Consider the following 20,794-nt stretch of genomic DNA (forward strand, 5'->3'; position numbering starts at 1 on the left):
CCTGACTGTATGTTGGGCGTCCTGGGGCAGGGGTGGCCTGCCTCAGTCTGGGGAGGACATTCCTCAGGCAGAGCCCTGACGTGACTGCCCCACCCAGCCAAACGCAGCATCCAGAGGGGTGTTGGACAGCGCGGGTCCATCAGCTCTTCCTGCGCTGTGTACCCCCACACCCCAGCCAGCTCTAGTGCCCTGCTGTGCTCCCCATGCCCACTGCCCTCTCCTGGGCTTCACCCCGGGGGGTGCTGCCTCTGCCGCACATACTTCATTTCCCTCTGCCTGAGTTTCTCCCCACGCTGTAGCCCTGGCAGGCTCCTGCTAGTATGGCACCCTCACATCGTTTCAGCCCTCCTGCCCCCCTCCCATCTTGCCCAGTCAGACACCAATGCCCCAGGCTCCTGGATTCCTGCTAGACGGCCATCCCAGGGCAGTTTTACTTCCCTCCACCACTGCTCCAAGCCAAGGCAGAGTGCTTGAGGGGTGTGTGGCTGGATGTCAGCTCTCTGCCTCCATCTTCTGGCCCAGCCACCCTGTCCACCTCCATGCTACCTGTCTTCCCTGTTCCAAGGAAGCCTAGGAGGGAATTTTGACCATAGAAACCAATACCACTCACCTTAGAGGGGACCTGTGTACCACCTAGGGCTCTGCTTAGAGCAAGAGGTGGACATGGAAGAGTGCCCTGACTAAGGTGAGAGCAGGGGCTACTGGGAAGAAGGGCTGCCCCAGAGCTAGATGGGATTGAGGAGTGCAGCGGGGAGCCTAGAGTGAGGCCTGCACATGTGGAAGCATTTCTTAAGGACCTAGCCAAATATCTGAGAAATGCAGATAGAATGGCTGGCTGGCTGATCACCCTTGTTCTCTTTCTCTTCCTCCCAAATGTTATTCACTGTCAGTCATGGTGGAGCAGCTTTGCCAAAAGCCAGCCCAGACAGGACTGGTACTGCAGCCGCATCAGTGCCTGGAAGCCCTAAGAGCCAGAGTCTCTTGTTTGTTGCGTGTGGCGGGCACCTGACAAATGTATGGGAGTGGATGATATTGTCAGGAGGGCCTGTGGGTATACTGTGGCCCCTTGGGGCTTTGTAGAAGATGAGGCTCCCGTTTTCCCACTACATTTGCATGTGGGGTCTATGCAAGAGGCCTTCAGCAAAGGTGGCAGCAGCTGTGGCTCTGGGAGGAGGAACAGCTACTGGAAGGGACCTGGCTCAGAGGGTGCTCCCTTGGTCTGTGTTCTGAAGTGTCGGTTCACTCCCGTCTGTTTCATTGCCTGTTGTGGCACCAGACAGCCATGGTCAGTTCCTAGGCCAAGCTTCTCCTAGAGCTCACTCTGGAGCCAGCACTCTAAAAACTGGCTATAGGCATTCAGGAGCACCGTCCTCCCTGTCTGTACCTGCTCAGACCTGTGAGTCTGGTGACGCAGTGCCAGAGAGCAGATGCTTCCCTGTGCCCTCTCCCTTTTTGGCTAAGGGCCCTGAAATCCCTCCTCTACTTTCCTTGTGACCACCACACTCTCTTCCCTGCTCAACCACTCCAAACCAACCACACTGGCCTCCGACAGTTCCAAGTATGTGCCATGTTGTCTGCCTCAGGGCCTTTGCATCTGCTGTACCTTGTGGTTGGAACGTACTTCCTTCGGCCCTTCTTGTGTTGTCTCCTCACAGAGGCCTCCTGGACCCCCCTGTCAGAGTTGGAGCTCTCCTTCCCGGGTCTGACAGCCCAGGCATCCTCCCCAGAGGAGGTGAGCCATGTCAGGGGACTGGACTCCACTTGGAGTTCAGCCCCTGTGGACCAGACCAACAAATCCTGCTTCTTTTCTTGTTGCTTTCTCTCCAAATACAAAGTGAAAATGGGATGAAAAAGAGGCCTAATGAGGAAGCAGAAATGAGAAGTGGGGGGGAAAGAGCTGAGAAAAAATGCAAGACAAGCCTACCTCAAGAGGAAACCAGCAGGGCCGGCCCTGTGGCCTAGTGGTTAAGTTTGGCATGCTCCGCTTTGGTGGCCCAGGTTCAGCTCCCGAGCACAGACCTACATCACTCGGCAGCAGCCATGCTATGGCAGCAAGCCACATATAAAATAGAAGAAGGATAGGTACAGTTGTTAGCTCAGGGCCGATCTTCTTCAGCAAAAATAAGTTAAATTAAAAAAAAGAGAAAACCAGGCCAGGAGAAAAAGAGGTGAGGAGGGGGGCGGTGAAAGAAGGGGAGGGAGGGGCTGGGAAGTAGGTGGCCAAAGGAGAAAGGAGTGACAAGGAAAGGCGCACAAAGCCCAGGGAGAGTGCCACAGCATAACGGGAGGGGGAGAGTGTGGGCAAGTAGGGACTGCACAGTGGCTCACGAGGCATGCGGGGCACAGAGGCAAGGCCAGTCGTAGATGCCCCTGTTCTGCTTTGTTCCACCACTTTCGAGGGTATGAGGAGTTCTTCTCTCAGGGAGCACGGACCCTCACCTCCTCCATGTGATGCCTGCTGAAGAGCCCCCAGCCCATGCCGCCCAGGCCCTCACGGCTGTGAGCCAGGCAGAGACCCTGCACACGTGCTTTGGCCTCTCGCAGCACCACAGAGGCCTGAGTCCCCTTCACATGGTCAGGAGTGAAGGCTCTCCCCTCGGCCACCTCAGAGGCCATACCCAGACTCTGTCCCACGCAGGGCGCCCAGACTGGGCAGTTTGGGCCATTAGTGGTTTGGGCAACAATGTGGGAGGTAGGCTCAACTGTTCCAGGTCTGGGGGCCCCTCGGGGCCCATAGCTGACCTTTGGCAGACACCTGATAACTTGATGCCCATAGAGAAAAGACATCTGAGGCTGTGAGGTACGGAATGGGGGCATCTGACAAAATGGCCCCCATGTTGTGTTCTCTCCCACTTGGAGTTGGGGGCCCTGGGTGCCAGATATGTCGCTGGGCACTGGCATTTTGGTGCAAGTTCTTTGAGCATCACTACAATTCTTAGGAAACTAAAAATAAAAGCCTATCACTTTAACATCGGTTAATTTTATACCACACTCAGAAGGTCCTTCAGGGTGTTACATAAAATGTCTTACACATCTTGAACTGTGAGCGAGAGAAGTCACTGCCCTACTAATGCTGCCCCCGTAGGAGACAGATCACAATGTCTTCTCTCCATTAAATAGGAAAATTAGGATTTGAGCCAGATGCCCTTGTTCTTCCTCTCCTGGGAAGATTTTCCTTGGAGAGCCCAGGCAGTGGAGTCATGCTGGAAACCCCACCCCCTGGCCTGAGCTGGCCCCTCCCATGCTCTGGAGGCCAATGCTTCCAGCACCCTCCTTGTGTTGGGCAGTCCCTCATGTTGCCCCCTGAGGGGGCCAGGCTGCCTTCCAGTGGGTTCCAGGGACATCACTGACATGGACCTGTGCCCTGGCCTGGGCCCTCAGCTCACGTTTGCTGGGTTCTCTTCAGCAATCAGGACTGTGGATTCACTGCCCTGTCCTCCTCCTCTTCTTCCCTCCTCCTCCTGCTCCCCGCCCCCAGCAGTGGGGATGCTCTCAGAAATGCAGGATAACCCTGCTGCTCACCCAGGCTTCCCCAGCCGCCTCATGCTTGCCTGACCCTCAGTCCTCTCAGAGGGGCCTCGCACTCAACCTGTCCTGTCTGGAGCCCATCCTCTGCCTCTCGCACCGGGCCTGTCCTCAGGCTTGTCCTGTGTTCTTGGCTTCAGGGAGCATCTCCTCCTCTCTTGTCCCCCATCTGGCTCACCCACCTCAGCCTAGGACCACCAGCACCTTCCTGCTGCTCTGAGGCTAAACATGGGGCTACCTAGCACGGCCCAGCCCCTCTGCCTCCTCTGAGGCCCTCTCCTCACTCCTGCACACGAGCCTCCTTTGAGCCATCCCTCCTGCTCATTACATTCCCTGCCACCTCAGGGCCCTTGTGCACACTGATCCTTTGGCCCAGTGCCCTCCCTGTCCCTCTTGCCTGGTGAACTCCTCCTCGACCTTTGCTTACTCCTCACTTCCTAGGGCCATTCCCTTGGCCCTGACCAGGCCAAACCCCTCCCTTCTTCCCAGTACACCCGGCTCCTCCGTGCTACTGCTTAGTACTTGCCTCTTCAAACCGTTGTGCACCGCATGGGCCCAGCTGGGTCTCTTGCGCCATTGTCATGGACCAGCACAGGGAGGGGCTCAGTGAGGATTTGAGTGAGTGAAAAGAGAGTCAAGGGCAAGGATCAGCAAACCTTTTTTTTTTTTTTTGTGAGGAGATTGGTCCTGAGCTAACATCTGTTGCCAATCTTCCTTTTTTTTTTTTTCTCCCCAAGCCCCAGTACATAGTTGCATATCTTAATCATAGGTCATTCTAGAATGTTCCTCTATGTGGGATGCTGCCACTCCATGGCTTGATGAGCAGTGCTAGGCCCGCACCCAGGATCCAAACTAGTGAACCCCGGGCTGCAGAAGCGGAGCATGTGAACTTAACTACTTGGCCACAGGGCCAGTCCCAGCAAACCTTTTCTTAATGGGAAATATTCTAGGCTTGTGGGCCGTAGCGTCTGTCACAACTACTTGACCTGCCGTTGTAGCCAGAAAGCAGCCATAGACAGTACGTAAACAAATGGGCATGGCAAGAAGACCTTATTTATAAAAGTAGGAAGCAGGCCGAGTGTGCCAACCCTTGGTCCAGAGAAACAACAGAACATCCTCAACAGGAGTGAACAGCAGTGTTTCTGAGGGAATAATTTTCCATGAAGAGGGCTATGGCTTCCTGGAGATTGCTGGTAACAGCAGGAGAAGGTAGTTCAGAAACAGGCTCCCAAGTGACCCTCTGACAGATGCAACTTTGAAGATGAAACTTCTGGATCCCCTATGACCTTGCCCCATGAGGCTCCCCCACAGCTCGCAGGTGAAGTCTATGACCCTGGGATGCAGACAGTGTCCAGAGTGGGGTCCGAATTCTGATTCCTGTCACTCTGATTCAGGAAAGGAGGTGCCTTGGTTCAAGTTGAGCCCAGTCTGGTGAGGGCAGGGCGCCCAGCAGCGACCTGAATGAGTTCCATGGTGTGTTAGGGGGCTGACCGCTTATGCCGTAGTGACACAAGTGCCCCAGTGGAAAGGCGTCTCAAGTGAAGGCGTTAGGGTAGTTTCTCACTGCATATCTACTTAAAGGTTCTTGTCGGTATGTCATTGTTTAGCCAGGTAAGAGACTCTGCTTTCTGGGGCTGGGGCATCTGAGCCTGGGAACTGCCTCTGAGAGTGGCCTGATGGTGTGAGGGGGCTGCTGGCTGACCCTGAGGGATGTCCCTTTCCACTGCTTCTGCTCTTTTAGTCTGGAGCCACCAGGCCAGGTGGCCTAAACAGGACAGAAGGCAGCTGCCCCTGGGTGAGAACAGAGATCCATGAGTTCCTCCCCATCTGCTTGAGTTTGGGGATAGGGTTGGGGGACAAGCAAGTCTCCTGGGGTCAAATGGCCAGTAGCCCTCAGGTGTGGTTGGAGCAAGTCGGCAGAAGGGAGTAAGGCCAGGCCTCTCCTTCTATGTGCTCAATGGGGACAAAGCGAAGGTACACAGTTCCCAATGCCCAAGCCCACATTCTGAAGCCAGGCCGCTGGGGCTTATGGCCCAGGTTTATCATTTATAAACTGTGTGACTTGAGGCAAGTTGCTTAATATCACTGTGCCACAGTTTCCTCATGTGAAAAATGGGTGTGATAAAGGCTCCTACCCTGAAGGTTTGTTGAAGTGTGCTTGGCACATTGTGAGTGCTCCGGGAACGTCGGCTGCCAAGAGCAGCCCTGGAGCAGTGTGTGTCAAGGATCATCAGGATGACCCCCCAGTCCTGCCACTGGTCCCCTCGAGTCTGGGCTCCACACCCTAGTTACAGAGGGGACTTGGGAGTAAGCTGCCTGATGGCAAAAGGGTCAAGGAGAGGGCGTGAGCTGTCTGGTTTCTCCAAGGTCAGCAGACAGGAGAGGCCTCTCTGTGGAAGAGTTTGGACCCCAGAATGAAGGAGTCCCGGGAGATGGGCCATCTTTCCTGGCCACCTTGCCCAGACAGGTCTGCCCAGCAGCCAGCACCCTGGACTCAAGCCCTTTCTCCAGTTTCCCTTCACCCTGCTTAAAAGTCAGAGGTCCACGGACACCATGTCGGGCAGAGCCATTTCCCTCATTGGCACCTGCCACCAGACCCGGCATGCACCTCCTTGGGGACTTTCTGAGTGGCTGGGACCAGACTTCTGGTCCCTGTTCCTCTGGAAAGAGTAAGGTGAGAGGCCTGTGCGTAATGGGGCTGCTTGGAAGGTCAGTTCTTGTTTGCCCTGGAATAAAAGAAAGGCAAGACCGTTGGGTTGGGAGTGTGGCCTCAGAACGACCGTGGAGGTGTTTGCCTACACGCTGCTCCTCCTCGCTCTAGGGTAGGGATGGCCTTGTCTTCGGCCTGCAGAGGATGAGGAGAATCCCCAGAGCACGAGGTTGGGCGAGCAGAGAGCAGCCGACTTGGCGTGGCCCTGGGCAGCGGGAGAGAAGGCCGCGGCCTCTGCTCTCTGGACGCTGAGGCAGCACATACTTAGTGAGGCTGCTGTGCGCCTGACACTTGCTGTGGGGAGGTTACTACCAACCGGCAGGTAAAGGTCACACTGTAAACAAAGCCACATGATAAGGCCCAGAACCACTCCTTGCTAGAGATGCCCCCCACAGCCCACATGCTGTTCCTGATGCTGTTCCCTCCCCCTGGAGGCCCCAGCAGCGGGGGAGGCATGTTGGTGCCGTGGTGCTGCCCTCCTGCTATACTGCCAGCCCTGAGCATGTCTGACCTCTGCTGCTTGGATGCACAGACGGGAGCCCTTCCATCACTGAGGAAACTCTTTCCCTGGGGGCAGAGAGACACACGAGCAAAATTAGAGATCTAGGTTGCACTTTGTCATGAGGGATAACTGTTTTCCATGGGAGTGAGGTCCCATGCTTTCTTGGAGTAGGTTTAAGAAAAATATGTGAAGGAGAGAATGCCAGATAGCTTTCTAACATACAACAATCCAAAAGCATCCTCCTCTCCCTGGCCCATCCTTGCGGCTCAGAGTGGGTTTGGGTGGGATCACATGTGACTGGGAAGAGCCTGGTGGACTTATCCCTGGATGGTGGCTACACCCAGCATCTTGGCAGAGTAGGCTGGAGGCAGAGGGGGTAGGGGAAGTCGAACCAAACACAGAGATGACGTGACTCTTCCAGAAGCTCGAGTGGGAAAGGGGAGAAGCCAGAGAGTGGCAGGGAGACGAGCTGCAGGCTTGAGGGGTGGTGAATTTTTTTTAAGCCTGTTTGTCTATAACATGCTGTGAAGTACCCCCTCAAAGCTCCCAAAGGAAAGGCCCACAGGCGGCCCGGCACCCTCCATCAGGGGGCTGGATGTGAAATAGGTGATGCTTTTCTGTTCAAAGAAATTTAATATTGACGAACTTAAGGGCCAGATTTTTCCCGAGCTCAAGTACGGGCCCCCCGTGGAACTAAGAGGAGGCCTCGTGAAATGCGTGGCTCTCCTGGTGTTGACATTGGCCCAGTACCCACTGCCTCCTGCCTCCACATTTGGAAATTCGGTCCCTGTGAAAAGTTAAAAAAAAAAAAGCAGAAGAGGAAAAGCAGGCTGGCTCCCCCACCGTGGCCTGGAGTCCGGGGCCATCGGAAAAAGTCTGGATGAAGAATGATTTTGGCACTTGGCTCAGTGTGAGTTTCACAGCAGCCAGTGGAAACTTCCAGGAATGCTGCTCTGGGCCAGCCGGGGGCTGTTTCCGCCGCCACTTTTACAAGATGCAGACCCCTCCACGGCTGGCTGGCCAGCACAGGGGCAAGGTGACTGTCTCTTTCTGCTCAGCTCTGCCTCTCAGGGTACAGTTCATATTCCACAGGCAGCAACTTTTCACGCTCTGTCCTGTACCAGGGGATTCAGAGCCTTCACAGGCCCGGCCAGCTCGTTTAGAAGGGGCCAGCCACCAGGCGGAGCAGCCTCCATGAGCAGCTGATATCCATGCTGGATGCTGCGAGAATTTATAGTAGCCTTAGAGGGGGATCTCCCTCTCAAAACGTTTCAATGTTTTATTAAATGTACGAAAGGAAAGTTTCCTTTCCACTGCACCAAGGTCCAGAGCCTCCATGGAGCCTCAGGGAAGGTGGCAAAACCTCTTGGGAAAGCCCACTGACAAATGGGTAAAGTTAATAGAAAGTTTTGTTTCTTAATCTGACCCCTGTCTGATGCCTGTAGACTGCACAGCACAGGAACCAAAACTGCCTCGTGCACAGCGGACTTGCCCAGTGCCCACTGTGGGCCTGCCATGCATAGGCGCTCAGCAACCCTCAATAAGGGGGTTGAATGATGAGCCCAGCCGTAATGGCCAGCGTGGGTCAGGCTGAGCAAGTGCTGGAGTGGACGTGTGACCAGTGGGGCAGGCCCATGGCGGGCAGTACTTAAGGCCAGTAGGCCAGCCCCTCCACATAGGCTCCTAGATACCACTGCCCCTCTGCCAATACTCTGTCCAAAGTCAGAGGAGGTGGACAGGTTTTCGCAGCCTTGTCTGGTAGGCACGTCTGTAAGACTGGCCTTGAGCATCTGCAACCCCAGCGGCTGGGGGCATTTGGCAGGCCAGACAGACAGCCAGGTCCACAGGCCAGCCATCATGCTGGGTGTGTGGGAGAGGCCAGGGAGCAAGGGCTCAGCCTCCGGAAGCCAACACGATGACAAACATTGTCACAGTGGTCAACATGGGTCAAGCTAACAAGTGCTGGGCACCATGCTGAGTCACCTTGCAGTCTCCAGGACTGCCATGAACTTGGCGTTATCCTTCCCATTGCAGAGGAGGAAGTGGGCTCCAAGACAGGGAGTTAGGGCCTGACCCCCAGATGGCAGACTCTGGAAATAGTCCTCACTGGACTTGGACAGGCAGAGGCCCTCCTGGGCTCAGGGGACTCACCTCCCAGCCTAGGAAGCCCCTCCAGTGTAGAAGTGAAGGGCCCGAGGCATGGACACAACCCAGGTGGGATGCCTTCATTGTGGGTCACTGCTCCACATATATTGACTAGCGCCTGGTGGCTTCCTCCTCTGTCATACGTGAAGGCAAAGGAATCTGAAAATTAAAATGGACTTTATTGAGTTTTCTCCCCTCTGGAATGGAGATGGTTGATGGTCTCCAGTTTATGGACAGAGCCGGGCCCCAGTGAGGAAGTGCTTCTACTGGGGATTCCTGATCCTTGATTGTCTTGGGGAATGGCCAAGGGCTATGGGACCTGCCACCTACTTTCTGTCACTGTGTCCTCCCCCGGCCCACGAACATCAGAGAACAACCATCCAGAGCCAGAAGTGGACATGAAGGTGAGAGCTGTCCCAACAGCCACCAGAGCCAAGAGGCCAGGCAGGACCCCTGAGTGGGAAGAGCTGACATTTGGACAGCGGGCTGAGGCAGCTGAGCAGGACTGACTGAGGGGATCCCCAGGGCAGCCCAGAGGGCCCTCCATCCTCTGAGCCTGACTACCATTTATTTTCCAGACGGTCTCCATCCTGGAACAGCGGTTGACGCTGACAGAAGACAAGCTGAAGCAGTGTCTGGAGAACCAGCAGCTAATCATGCAGAGAACGACACCATGATCAGGGGAGCAAGAATCAAGAGCTCAGTCGATTTGGGGGGTGGCAGGCCACGTGTTTGTACTGTGGGACTTGGGTAAATAAATAAAGGGGATTCCACTCTGTGGGAACCACATCCATCCCAAGCCCCAGGAGCTGCATACTTTTCCCTCCGCCCTGCTGTCTGCCCCTCTCCACCTGGCGGGGGAGGCCCTGGTAGGCAGGGCCACCCCTGCAGAATGGACCATGTTTAGTTTCATATGAAGGAGCCGCTTGAAAATCTTTGCTGCCTAAGAGTCCTAAGGAGCCTCAAGATCAGAGCTCCTCCTCCGGAGAGGGCAGCCCCAAGCCACCTTGCTTTTCACTCCTTGCTGGGGTTTGTTCACCTTTCTGCCATATGACTGGCTTTTCCCACCTGCCACAACTTAGAATGGTCTGCTCGTTGCATGGATAAGCCAAGAGTAATCTCTAAATCTGACAAAAGGCCCAACATGGGCCCGTCTGAGTCAGGCTTAGCCAGGAACAGGCAGTCTGGACAGGGGGTGGCTTTGCAGTGGCCTTGATTTCAGCTCCACACATGTTCCCTCGGGCCTGGTGCCTTCCTCCTCTGCATACACGAGGGCAAAGGAATCTGAAAATTAAAATGAACTTTATTGAGCTTGTTGTAGAAATGGCTTGTCCTGAGTGAGAGCTAATTGGTCCCCCATCCCAGGGCCCACAAAGTGAGAACGAAAGTGGCAACTTGGGAGGGCCCTGCCAGGATCACCTCTGAAGCCCAGGACACTTGTTTGCCACCATTCAGGATGTTGGAGGAGCAGGGACAGCCAGAGCCCCTGCCTACCACCCACCTCCCTCTGGCTAGCCCCAGCTGGCTTCTTCAGTCGGAACCTAGAGGCCTCAGGCACTTGCATTTCCATTTGCTCATGAGGGTTTCCATAGTCTCCTTCTGCATCCGTCGGGGAAAGAGTGTTTTCCATATGTCTGGTTGGTGTTGTTGCCTTCAGCATTTGGCTTCTTGGGGCTCAGCCAGCCGGGGAGGTATTTATCCCCAACACCCCTGCCCTGCCGTGGGGTCTAGGGGGACAGTGTTAGACCTTGGGAGCTGTCAATACCATGCAGCTAATGAGGTTCCCAGCTTCTGTGGCTTCCAGGTAGGAGCAAAGCCTGAATGCCTAAGAGCTTGGCCTGACAAGGACACAGACTATGTTGAGTCCTGATAAACAACAAGAATAGGGAAGCTGCCTCCTCCAGCTGAGGGGAGAGAGAGCTGCAGTCCAGGGTCAGGCCTCCAACTCTGCCTTTGGCCAGCTCTGTGACCTTAGCATGGTGACCCTCTCTGAGCCTCAGGTTCTTGTGTTAAGTAGTGATAACCACCCCTCCAGGTGGTTATGAGGTAGATGCTGCAGGAGCCTGGCACAGCAGGTACTCAACGGACCCCCTGCCCCAGGCCACCCTCCTGGGGGGTTTCCTGCACACTCACCTGCCTTGACAGAGCCACCAGCCAAACCTGGAATTTGGGGGAAGGATGGTTATTGGAGAGCTGCACTTGTTTTAAAACAACAGAGAGCCCCGCCTCCTGCAAGCCTGGGGGTCAGTGTGTATCACCATGCGGAGGGCAGTGCTGGGAGGGTGCTCAGGTTCTCACCTGAGACCTCTCTGATTCTCCGAGTGAGAATCCAGGGGCGCAGGTTGCTCCTGGGAGAAGGGACAGGGGACTCTAGGGCACTCTGACCATTCTGGTGACTGTCTAGCCTCAGTTCCAACAACTCCCCCGCTGAAGGTGCTGCAGGACCCTGAGCTGGGCAACACTGGGCTGGTGGCAGGCAGGACTGGCTCTGGGGCCCTTAGGAGCAAGGGAGGAGTGTGGGGTCTGAGTGGGCTTGAGGTGGCTTGGTGAGGTTGGGGGCCATGTGACAGGGCCTATCTTGTGGTGTCTCTCCCTGCCAGCTGTCCCCGATGGCTCCCCTGTGGTGGGGGCTCTTACCAGTCCCCTGCTCATGCCGCCAAGCTCAAAAGCAGGCCTCCAGAAATGCAGGTGCCTCAGCTCAGCCATCATCTCTCCTAATTTTGGGTTTTGGTAACTGAGCTCCCAGAAAACCAAATTGCAGCCATCTCTTTTTTTTTTGGCTAGGAAGATAGGTTAGGTTTGGGGTTTTTGTTAGGAAGTGCATCTCAGTGGCAATTCCCAACCCTGCCCCCTTCATGCGCTAATTTTCCTAATGTGAAATAAAAGAACAAGTGATTCTTAAATTGCAGTCCCCCACCTACCCTTTGCCAGATTCTTGGGGTTCCAGGGATGAACCTACACTTCCTGCCAGAGACACCAAGGAAGGCAGTTCAAGTAGGCTGGACGACCAAGCCAGAAAGCAGCAGCAGCTGAGTCTAACCTTGACATCATGGTGAGCCTGCTGCCCTTCACTCTGAGTCACCACTCCCCAGAAGCAGCTGATGGGTCCCTTCAGGCCTGTGTCCCTCCAGAGACTCAGGTGGCACAAGCCAGCCTGTCCTGAAAACTCTCTGCCATCCTCCCACCCAGCACCATCCTTTTCCCTCTGTCCCATGATCCACTTGCCACAGCTTCATGATTTCTCCATGGTAGCGGGCTGCCAAGAGGGCAGAGCAATGGAGTCAGGGGCCCCTGACCCACTGCCAGAGTCCAAATCCCGGCTCTGCCCCCTGCTAGCTCCATGACCTTGAACAAGTTCCCTAACCTTGTAGAGACTCCGTTTATGGCAGAGTGCCTGTCTCACTGGGTACACAAGGCGCTCAGAGCAGTGACTGGCACAGGGGGAGAGTGCAGTCAATGTGTGGCTGTTGAGGTTACCCTCCACCAGCCTGGGGGGAGACTTCTGGCTGTTCTGGCCCCTTCCTGCAACTTGGCCTATGTGTCAATGAGGCTGATGGTTCAGGGTGCCCTGGCTCTGAAATTCTAAGTGGCCAGAGTTAATTAAGTTCTCTTGATCCTGTGGCCCCTGCCATGGGCATCCCAGTGAGGAAGGTGTTGGGCTGGCAGGCAGAGGGGCTCAGGCAGCTCTTCGCCACTTGGGGTGGCAAGTGGCCACCTCTCTGCTTGGAGTGGCCACTCCAAGGCCACCTCTTCTGCTATCATGGAGGCAGCCACTAGGGCCAGCACAGGCTTGGGGGTGGGTGTTTGTGATTGCCTGGAATCCCGGAAGCCCAGCCCGCTGAGCAAGCGAGAGCGTGGTGAGTCACACTGGCCCTGTTGTCCCTGCTCCCTCTCATTAGCCCCATCTAAACGATTTACTCAAGATGGGCCCCTGATGGCTCCAGCCTTAATTGGTGTGTGGCCATTAAAGGGGGACACAAATCCACTGGTGTTTCTTGCCAAGCACCCTTGTTCTACCCCACCCTGCCCTGAGGCTGCTGAGGAGGGACCCACTTTGCCAAGGCAGCAGTGGTAGGCTGGTGGCTGCCTGGCACCCTGGGGCATCGTTCTACTTCCTGTGAGCATCTCCACCCTGGCACAGGGCCTTGTCCTATTGCCTGGTGGGCTCCAGCCCACCACAGCTGAGCTGCTCTGGCACCCTGGACTCACTCACTCAGCCACTCAGGGGAAGTCTCTCTGAGGCTTCACCCTGCCTCTCCACCCATGAGGGCCCAGGATGCAGGGCCCTCACAGCCATGCTCAAGATGAGGCTGGAGCCAGGCCAGAGAGCCTGGGGCAAAGCCATTAGGAAGCTTTCCATGCCAGCCCCTCCTTTGGCTGGGAGCTGCCATGTGGAAACACTCTCCCAAGAACCTATTTATAGAGCAAGGCCAGGGAGTGCTTTCACTTTAGGGGAGACCACCTCAAGCCCCGTCTGCCTGGGAGTGCTTCTTGTGGCAGGAACCCTGGCCGCCACCCACTCTCTCCTACCGCTCATGAAAATGCGAGTGCTGGGACGAGGAACCTGGGCAGGAAAGGAAGCCACGTTCTCCTACAGCTTCCCTTTCTCGGCCCTAAGCTCCTCTTTTAGGCACAAGTGTGTGTTCCTGAAAGTGGGACTTCAGCATCTTTTGTGGGCAGAGTGGGCAGAGGCCTGGCCTGCAGGAGCTGGGGCCATGCCAGCAGTGTCACACAGTCACATCAGCCCCTGTCCATCTCCATCCTTTCCTAGCTGGGCACCTGGACTCAGCCTTGGAATCAAGACTGACTTCGGAGCCCTGAACGTCCCTGAACACCTCGGGCCCACATCTTTCCAGTCCATGATCCCCTGGTCTGAGGCCTGGCTGAGGGCACATGTGCCCAGCAGATGTTCTGCTCAACTGGCCTCTTCTTCCAGACCTCTGCCCTGCACCCTGCCCTCCCCTGACTAGGCTCAGCCCAGGGCCATGCCTTGACCTGGCAGGTCTCTAGAACCATCCACCCCCTCCAAAGCTCCTATGGTGCTGCACCCCACGTCTGCACTGAGCCCCTCAAACTCTGACCCCAGCCAGAGCCACCCCAAAGACATGCCCTCATGCCCAAGGTTGAGATGAGAGCACTGGACATGCTCCCCAGGGCCAGCACATCCCGCACCCCCAGCTTAGCTCCCGGGATCTTCATGACAACTGCTCCTGGGTTGGCTCCTCAGAAGCCTCTGAAACTTGGAGCAAGAGAAGCAATGTAATTAGTCTGTCCAGATCCTTGAGGCAGCGGCTCCCACGTGCCTGCTAACTGGAAACAGAAGGTGCTTTCTGTTGCAGAGGCCTGGGCCGCCCTTGTCTGGGCTGCTGCTGTGGACTTCTTGGCTGGAACTATAAAGCCCTGACCTTGGGGTTGGGTCTAGCTCCCCTGGCAGTTGGGGTGTGCTTGGGAAAAGGGGCCATTTGTGAGGCCTCACAAGGGTGCCCACGCCCTTTGAGAGGTGTCCTGAAGTCTCCTGTTGGGGATGAGTGCTTCTGGTTTGGGGGAGCCTCAGCTCTGGAGGCCCCTGGTGAGAGATGGGAGCCTCAGGCTGGGGCAGGTCTGGTGAGGGCCCTGCCAAGTCTCCCAGAAGCTCAGGACCACCCACCACTCAGCCCCTCTCAGAACCAGCCCCTCAAGGACCAGGACCTGCTGAGATGTCGCCCACTCATTTCCCGCCCAGTCTCCAGCTTCTGCCCTTGGCCTACCCCATTGTTCTCAACATAGCAGCCAGAGTCCACTAAGCTATAAGATTAAAAAATAATAAAAAGGAAACTTGTGACATAGTTTATGCCATCCCTGCTCAACCCCTTCTAGTGGTTTCCCAGCCTCCTCCAAGTACAGGCCACAGCGCTCACCACAGCCAAGAGGCCCTGCTCAATCCCGCCCAACCCACACCCCCATCTCCTACCATCCACTCTCCCTTTTTGCCCCTCCAGCCTCCTCACTGTTCCTTGGGCACATCAGGCACATTCGAGTCCCAGGGCCTTTGCACCCGCTATTCTTTCTGGCAGGAATGCTCTGACTTTGCCTCTCTGTGCCTCAGCCTCCTCATCCATAACATGGGGTAAGAGCAGGAGTGGCCTCATAGGGCTGCTGGAAAGACTTGCTGAGACAATTCACACAAAATTCTAAGAGCAGGCTGTTTCCCTACTGGGCTCCGATCCATGGCCTGGGGAGGTGGCTGGAGATGGGGGCTGAAGGGCTGGGCCCCCACCCTCAGAGTCTTACAGCCCAGCCAGCTGGCTAGAAGGCCCACTCCAGGCTCAGCCACAGTCAGCTGGCTGGAAACCTGGGGCCCAACCAGTGGTACTGGGAGGGGGATCCATTGTACCCTGTGAGGCCCTCAGACTCCGCTCCCTACCCACCCCAGGTCTCTCTCATTGGACACCCCCACCCCACATGCCAACATGGCTCCTGCACAGCCTTTTCCTAATGAGGCTTCCAACCACCAGGTCAACCTGGGTGCCTATGCATGGCCCCACTGGACAGGGAGGGAGGGTGGAGCAGCAACCCCATGCGAGGCCTCCCTGCCTACCTGCTAGCTGAGAGGGATGAAGGTGGTGGTCAGGTCTGACCGGTCAGTGGCCTCGCTGCCCCCAGGGCTCTCTGGTGGGGTAGGGTAAGCCAGGCTGGATCTGAATGAGCATCTTGCTGCTGGCCGGCTAGCTGGCTGTGGAGGAGCTTCCTCCTGCCCCATGGACCCTCCCACTCACCTGGTTCTATCCTGCCCCTAATGGCTCAGAGCCCCAGACAAGCAGTGCCAGGGATTTTTTTCCTTGGGGGCTTTTTCCGCCTGCAGGAGAGGAGTGGGCCCTCTAAGCGGTCTCCCCCACCACTCTCCCAGCAGACCGCTGGCCTGGGGGCCTCTTGCAGGGACCTGGGAGACTGGCAGCCAACCTGGTGGGGGTGAGCACCAGGACTTTTGGGCATACTCTTCCTCTCCTCTGCCCCTCCTCCCCTCCCTTCCGCCTCCAAAACACATGTTTCCAATCCCATCTCAGGCCCCTCTCCCCCTCCGCAGCCTCTTCCCATTTCCTCTTGGAGGCATCCACTCGCATGTGGAACTCGTTAGGAGACCCTCAGGGCTCGTAACCCAACTCTGGCCTGGGCTTGGGGAGGGGGCCTTGTCTGCAGCCTCCAATCTGAGATGCAGTGGCCTCCCCATCTGGCCACTGTCTGGCCCTGTGCAGCCTCGAGCTAGAGACCATAGGAGCTGGTCATGGCCAAGAACGGGCTGATGCTGGTCAGGGGAAGCATGGCCAGGCGTCCGGCTCATCTCATTTCTCTCCAGCCTGCTCTCCAGTGCCCATTTAATCATCCTAGCCTCCCCAGGAGCCAGGCCAGGATAGCTTCTGATCCCACTGGGGCAGCCCGACCAGCTTGTGGAAAGCAGACCTCAGGGCCCCTAGAGTGGGCCAGAGGAAGGGTGTGGGATTATGAGGGACTACCTTGATGACCCTCAGCTCTCCATTTGAAAATGAAAAGGGAAGCCCAAGGAAGAAAATGTGGTATGAACAGCCACTGAGCAACATAAGCCCACTTTCTCCCCTGAAGGACATGCTAAGGGCACAGTCCCAGGGACTAGTAGTGGAGGTTATGCAAAAAACTGATGCTGTGGTCACCAGAGTTTGGGGAATGCCAGATGAACAAAACAAAGCCAGCTACATCCCTGCAGGGCTTGTCAGAGCCTTTGACACACTTCTGTGCTATACAGCTGGGGTCACAGAGTTCACAGTGTTTCCCAGACATTGACCACATGGCTTTTTATTGAGGTATACCTGGCAGACCTAGTGTTCTGTGGACAATGCTGCAAGAAGAGCCCTGAGGAGGCAGGAGGCATGGGCCAAAGTCCCCTCGTGGGAAAGGCTCCCTGAGGGTCAGGATAAGGGTGTTGTCTTCTGGGTCTGAGCAAAGGGTGGGAATCGAATGTGGGTGACAGCTAAGGAAGGGTAAGCAGAAGGCAGCAGGGTGCTGGTGTGGCCAAGACTTGGAGGTAGGACCATGCTTGAGCTGTGCCAGGGCCCTGGTGACTCTGATGCCCTCCCTACCCTTCCTTATGGGAGGGCAGGAGGTGGGTGGGCAGGCTTGGGCACAGAGTCAGAGGCATGAGGCTGGTGGGCAGGGCCTTGGCCCATGGGATGGGATCTGCACAGGCACGCTTCAGGTGTTGGGAATGCCCATGCTACCACCCCCACCACCACATCAGGCTCAGGACGGGGCAGCCACCAGCTTGAGGTTCAGAAGAGTTGCTCTGTCCCTGTTTCCCTCCCTGTTGGGTCCAGCCTCTCTGCTTAGAACCCATTCTGTCCATACACGCTGGCACAGCTGCTTACAGGCCCCCTTCCCATTCCTCCCCCGAGGAGGCCTTCCCACAGGGGGTCATTGCTTCCCCCCAGGGCCCTCTCCCCACTCTCTAGGAACAAGGGGCCTGAGCAGGGGGACTTGTGCTCAGCCCTGGTCTGGGCCCTTCACACGATGTGTTTCCCCCTGCCTCATAGCAGTCCTGCACAGTAAACTGCACCCCCATTTTATAGAGGAGGGAACTGAGGCCCAGAGAGGGGAGGCTGGCGGTGAAGTCAGGATTAGAACCAAGTCTCTTGGTCAGCCTCCCCAATCCCCTGCCCCCCTCTCACCCATGCCCTGTCCCAGCACACGTGGCACATTCACACCTTGGTTGTCTGAGGGCCACATAGGGCTGTCCCGCCATGTCCAGAGCAGGGCCTAGCAGGTGGTCAGCACTTGACCTTGTCTACTCCAGGTGCCATGCCAAGCCCACTCTTGCTCCTGCAGTGCAGGGGTAGTTGGAGTCTGTGCTCAGCCCCTTTGGCTAAAGAGGCCCCTCCCTCTGACAGATCCAATGGAGAACCTGCCTGGCTGCCCCACACCCCTGGGAGTTAGGGTAGGCAGAAGGTATTGCCCCGCTTCATAGATGGAGAGGCTGGGGCATATCCAGGGGCCACCCAGTCCACAGCAGCTCCTCAGCTTTGCAGGCTCCAGCTCCCTCCTGCCTGGGGGCTCCATGTCCCAATAATGCCCATGGCCTGTGGAACCTAGCTACTCCCCAGCCTGAGTTCTTTGGGCCAGGCTTGGTGGTTGTGGGGAGGTTTCTATGGAGGGTTCCAGCTCTAGTCCCAGCCAAAGCGCCCTCTCAGTACCTCACTCCTACCAACCCTAGTCTCTGAGCTGCCCCTAGAGCTCAGGCCAGAAGGTTGTCCCATCTGAAGGTGAGGGTCAAGGCAATCCTGTCTTCTGATGGGAGACTGCATAAGCCATGGCTGTGGGCAGGGGCTTCAGGCAGAGCTGGCCCCTGGTCTACCCTGTCCCTGCCTAGGGCCCCCTAGGAGCCCTGAGAGTCAGAGTTCATTGGACCCCTTCTCTCTCCCAGTGGACCCTAGTCTTTGGAGGGAGGGAGGCTCCCAAGTCTTGGGGCATGTGCCCTTGTGGCAGGAGTTGGGCTGGGTGGGGCCAGGCCAGGAAAGGGAGTCCCCCAGACTGTTTCCTGGTCCTGCCACCAGTGCCTACCTATGTGGGAACACTGTACATCCAGTCCCAGGCAGGCAGCTGGGATGGCGCTGGGTGTGAAATCTCGGATGTGACTGGGTGGTGAGGCCTCAACCCAGCAACCTCACGCCTGGACCAGGCCAGCTGGCTCCCAGGCCATTTCCCCAGCCTCATCATGGTCACTGTCACTGTCACCATCAATGCCTCATAGGAGGGATTCCTGAAAAACAGGGCTGTGTGGGCTGACGGGGAGGGGACCAGACAGGCCCAGGCTGGCAGCAGGCAGATGCTAATGATACAATTAAGCCTGGCAGCTACAGAGAGACCTACCGGCCCCGCCCCTTGGCCCACCTGAAGCAGACCCAGCCCAGGCCCCTGGCACATCCGCCTGCCAGGTGCCCTGGGAATTCCCAGCTTCCTCCACCGTCTCAGCCTCAAAGCTTGGGCTAGCTTTACTGTCAGGAGCCTGCCACTGCTGGCTCTCCTAATCAAAAAACCATAGGCTGGTTTGGCAAAGACAGAACCAGGGCACCACACCTGACTCTATCACAGCTCTTTGCCTTTGCTCTGTCTGGGAATGCCTGCCAGAGATGCCCTCCTGCCTCCTACCCCTGCTCAAACCATCAGGGCTCCAGGCCCTTCCTGGCAGAGGTGGCCTCAGAAGGATCAGAAGGACCCCTGCTCCCCCAAATCCCTGGTTTCTATCCCTCAGAGCCCCAGGTGGACTCATGAGGTGCTGCCCACAAGCCCTGGAGTGTTGTAAGAGGGAGGGGGATCAGCCCAGGGCAAAGATTCTGGGGAGGGGGATGCAAGAGGAAAGGGCTCTGGCCTTCACTGGCCTTGGGGCAAGGAACCGGCCCAGCTAGTCTTCTCTGAATCCTTTCCCTCTCTCCTCTGCCTTCCTCTGAGCCCCAGGGAAATCAGACCCAGCCTGCCTGGTTTCCCAGGGCTGGTGAGCTGCTTCTCCTGGCTCTCTAGGGATGGTCTCAGTGTCAGCAGATGGGGCTCCCTCACCAGCCCAGCCCCTCCTCCAGGCTCACCGCTGGTGGGTTGCAGGACTGGAACCCAGGCTTGGGACCCCAGAGTCCCCTAGAAGTGAGTGTTTTGGCTCAATCTGCAGAGGAAGGATGAGCTGCACCTGGCTGGGAGAGGGAGCACCCTCTCTGAAAGAGGGAAATTGAGGCCTATAGCCTGAGGCCATGGACGAGGCCGGTGAGAGCAGGGATCCATCCCTTCATGACCAGGAGCCTCCTGGCTCCAGGGAATCTCACTGAGTGACTCTGGGCAGGTCATGCAGGACGGGCTAAGGCCCAAGTGGGGAATGGAAGTGAGAGGCTTCTGGAATCCTCCAGTGTGGCAAGGGAAAGCCAAAAGCATTTTAAATCCCAGGACCATGTGCTCATGGCTGACAACACAGAGTCTAAAAGGAGGCTAGGGTTCCAGTTCTGGCTCAGCCACTTCCCAGGTGCCCTCTCTGGCTCTGGAGGACAAGTGGGTTTGGGGAGAAGGATAAGAAACTAGTCAAAGGAAAGAGCTGGGGAGGAAGTTTCCAGCAGAGGGGCCAATGAGAGCAAAGGCCCTGAAGAAAGAACAGGCAGGAGGATGTGGGGCCTGGGCTAGGCGAGTGAGAGAGAGAGAGAGGAGAAGGGACCCAGAGAATCCTGGACCCTGAGGGACTTGAGGAGGTGGGGGGGAGGGGCAGGGCCAGATCACCAAGGGCCACGTGGCCACCCAGTGGAGTTCTCTGCAACAATGGGAGGCTTCAGAGCAGGGGAGGGCCGGGTATGATTCCATTCTCAAAAGATTTCTCTGGCTGCTGTGTGGGAAATAGACTGTGGGGATGGAGCAGGGGCTGGAAGCCTAGTGAGATGGTCTAGGGGAGAGGTCAGAGGTCTGGACTGTGTAGAGACAGTGGAGGGCAGAGGTTCTGAAGCTGGGTCCTGGGCAGGATCAGCCATGTATGCCATGGAAGTGGAGAGAGCATTTGATAGCACACATACTACATGCAGGAAGGATACAGCCCCTTCTCCTTATGGGGTGAGTGGCTGCCCGTGCCCCCAGTCTGTCCCCTACTCTGCCAGCGTTGGCCTCCTGCCACCCCAGAGATAGGAAAGAGTTGCTAGTGCAAGGGGCTTCCTGTGGCCTATGCTTGGGTCTCTTCCTGCAGGAGCCTGGAACCATAGTAAGAGCCAGTTGGGGACCCCAGGCTGGGGGGAAGGAGCTCTGGGTTCTTAGTCTGGGGCACAGTCCCCTGCCACAGCTTGATTTCTAACCATGGGCCTCAGTTTCCCCATCTGTCATGTGGGTTGACAGCCCTCCCAAGGCTGATGCCAAGCCGAGACATAAGGCCAGAAGGGAACACAGTTTGA

The 20,794-nt window shown here is 56.8% G+C and overlaps 1 protein-coding gene across 7 annotated transcripts in view; it reads left to right on the top strand.

The window, feature by feature from the left end:
* The window catches only part of POC1A (POC1 centriolar protein A), a 95,770-nt gene extending 86,089 nt beyond the window's left edge, over window positions 1-9,681 (top strand). For all 7 annotated transcript variants that reach the window (XM_023620344.1, XM_023620339.2, XM_023620346.2 and 4 more), the window contains one exon: window positions 9,461-9,681. In XM_023620344.1, coding sequence (XP_023476112.1) covers window positions 9,461-9,559 — 99 coding nt within the window. In that variant the 3' untranslated portion in view covers window positions 9,560-9,681. The remainder of the gene's footprint in view (window positions 1-9,460) is intronic.
* Window positions 9,682-20,794: the final 11,113 nt, after the last annotated feature.

Source organism: Equus caballus, chromosome 16 (genome assembly GCF_041296265.1).
Source record: "Equus caballus isolate H_3958 breed thoroughbred chromosome 16, TB-T2T, whole genome shotgun sequence".
NCBI lineage: Eukaryota > Metazoa > Chordata > Mammalia > Perissodactyla > Equidae > Equus > Equus caballus.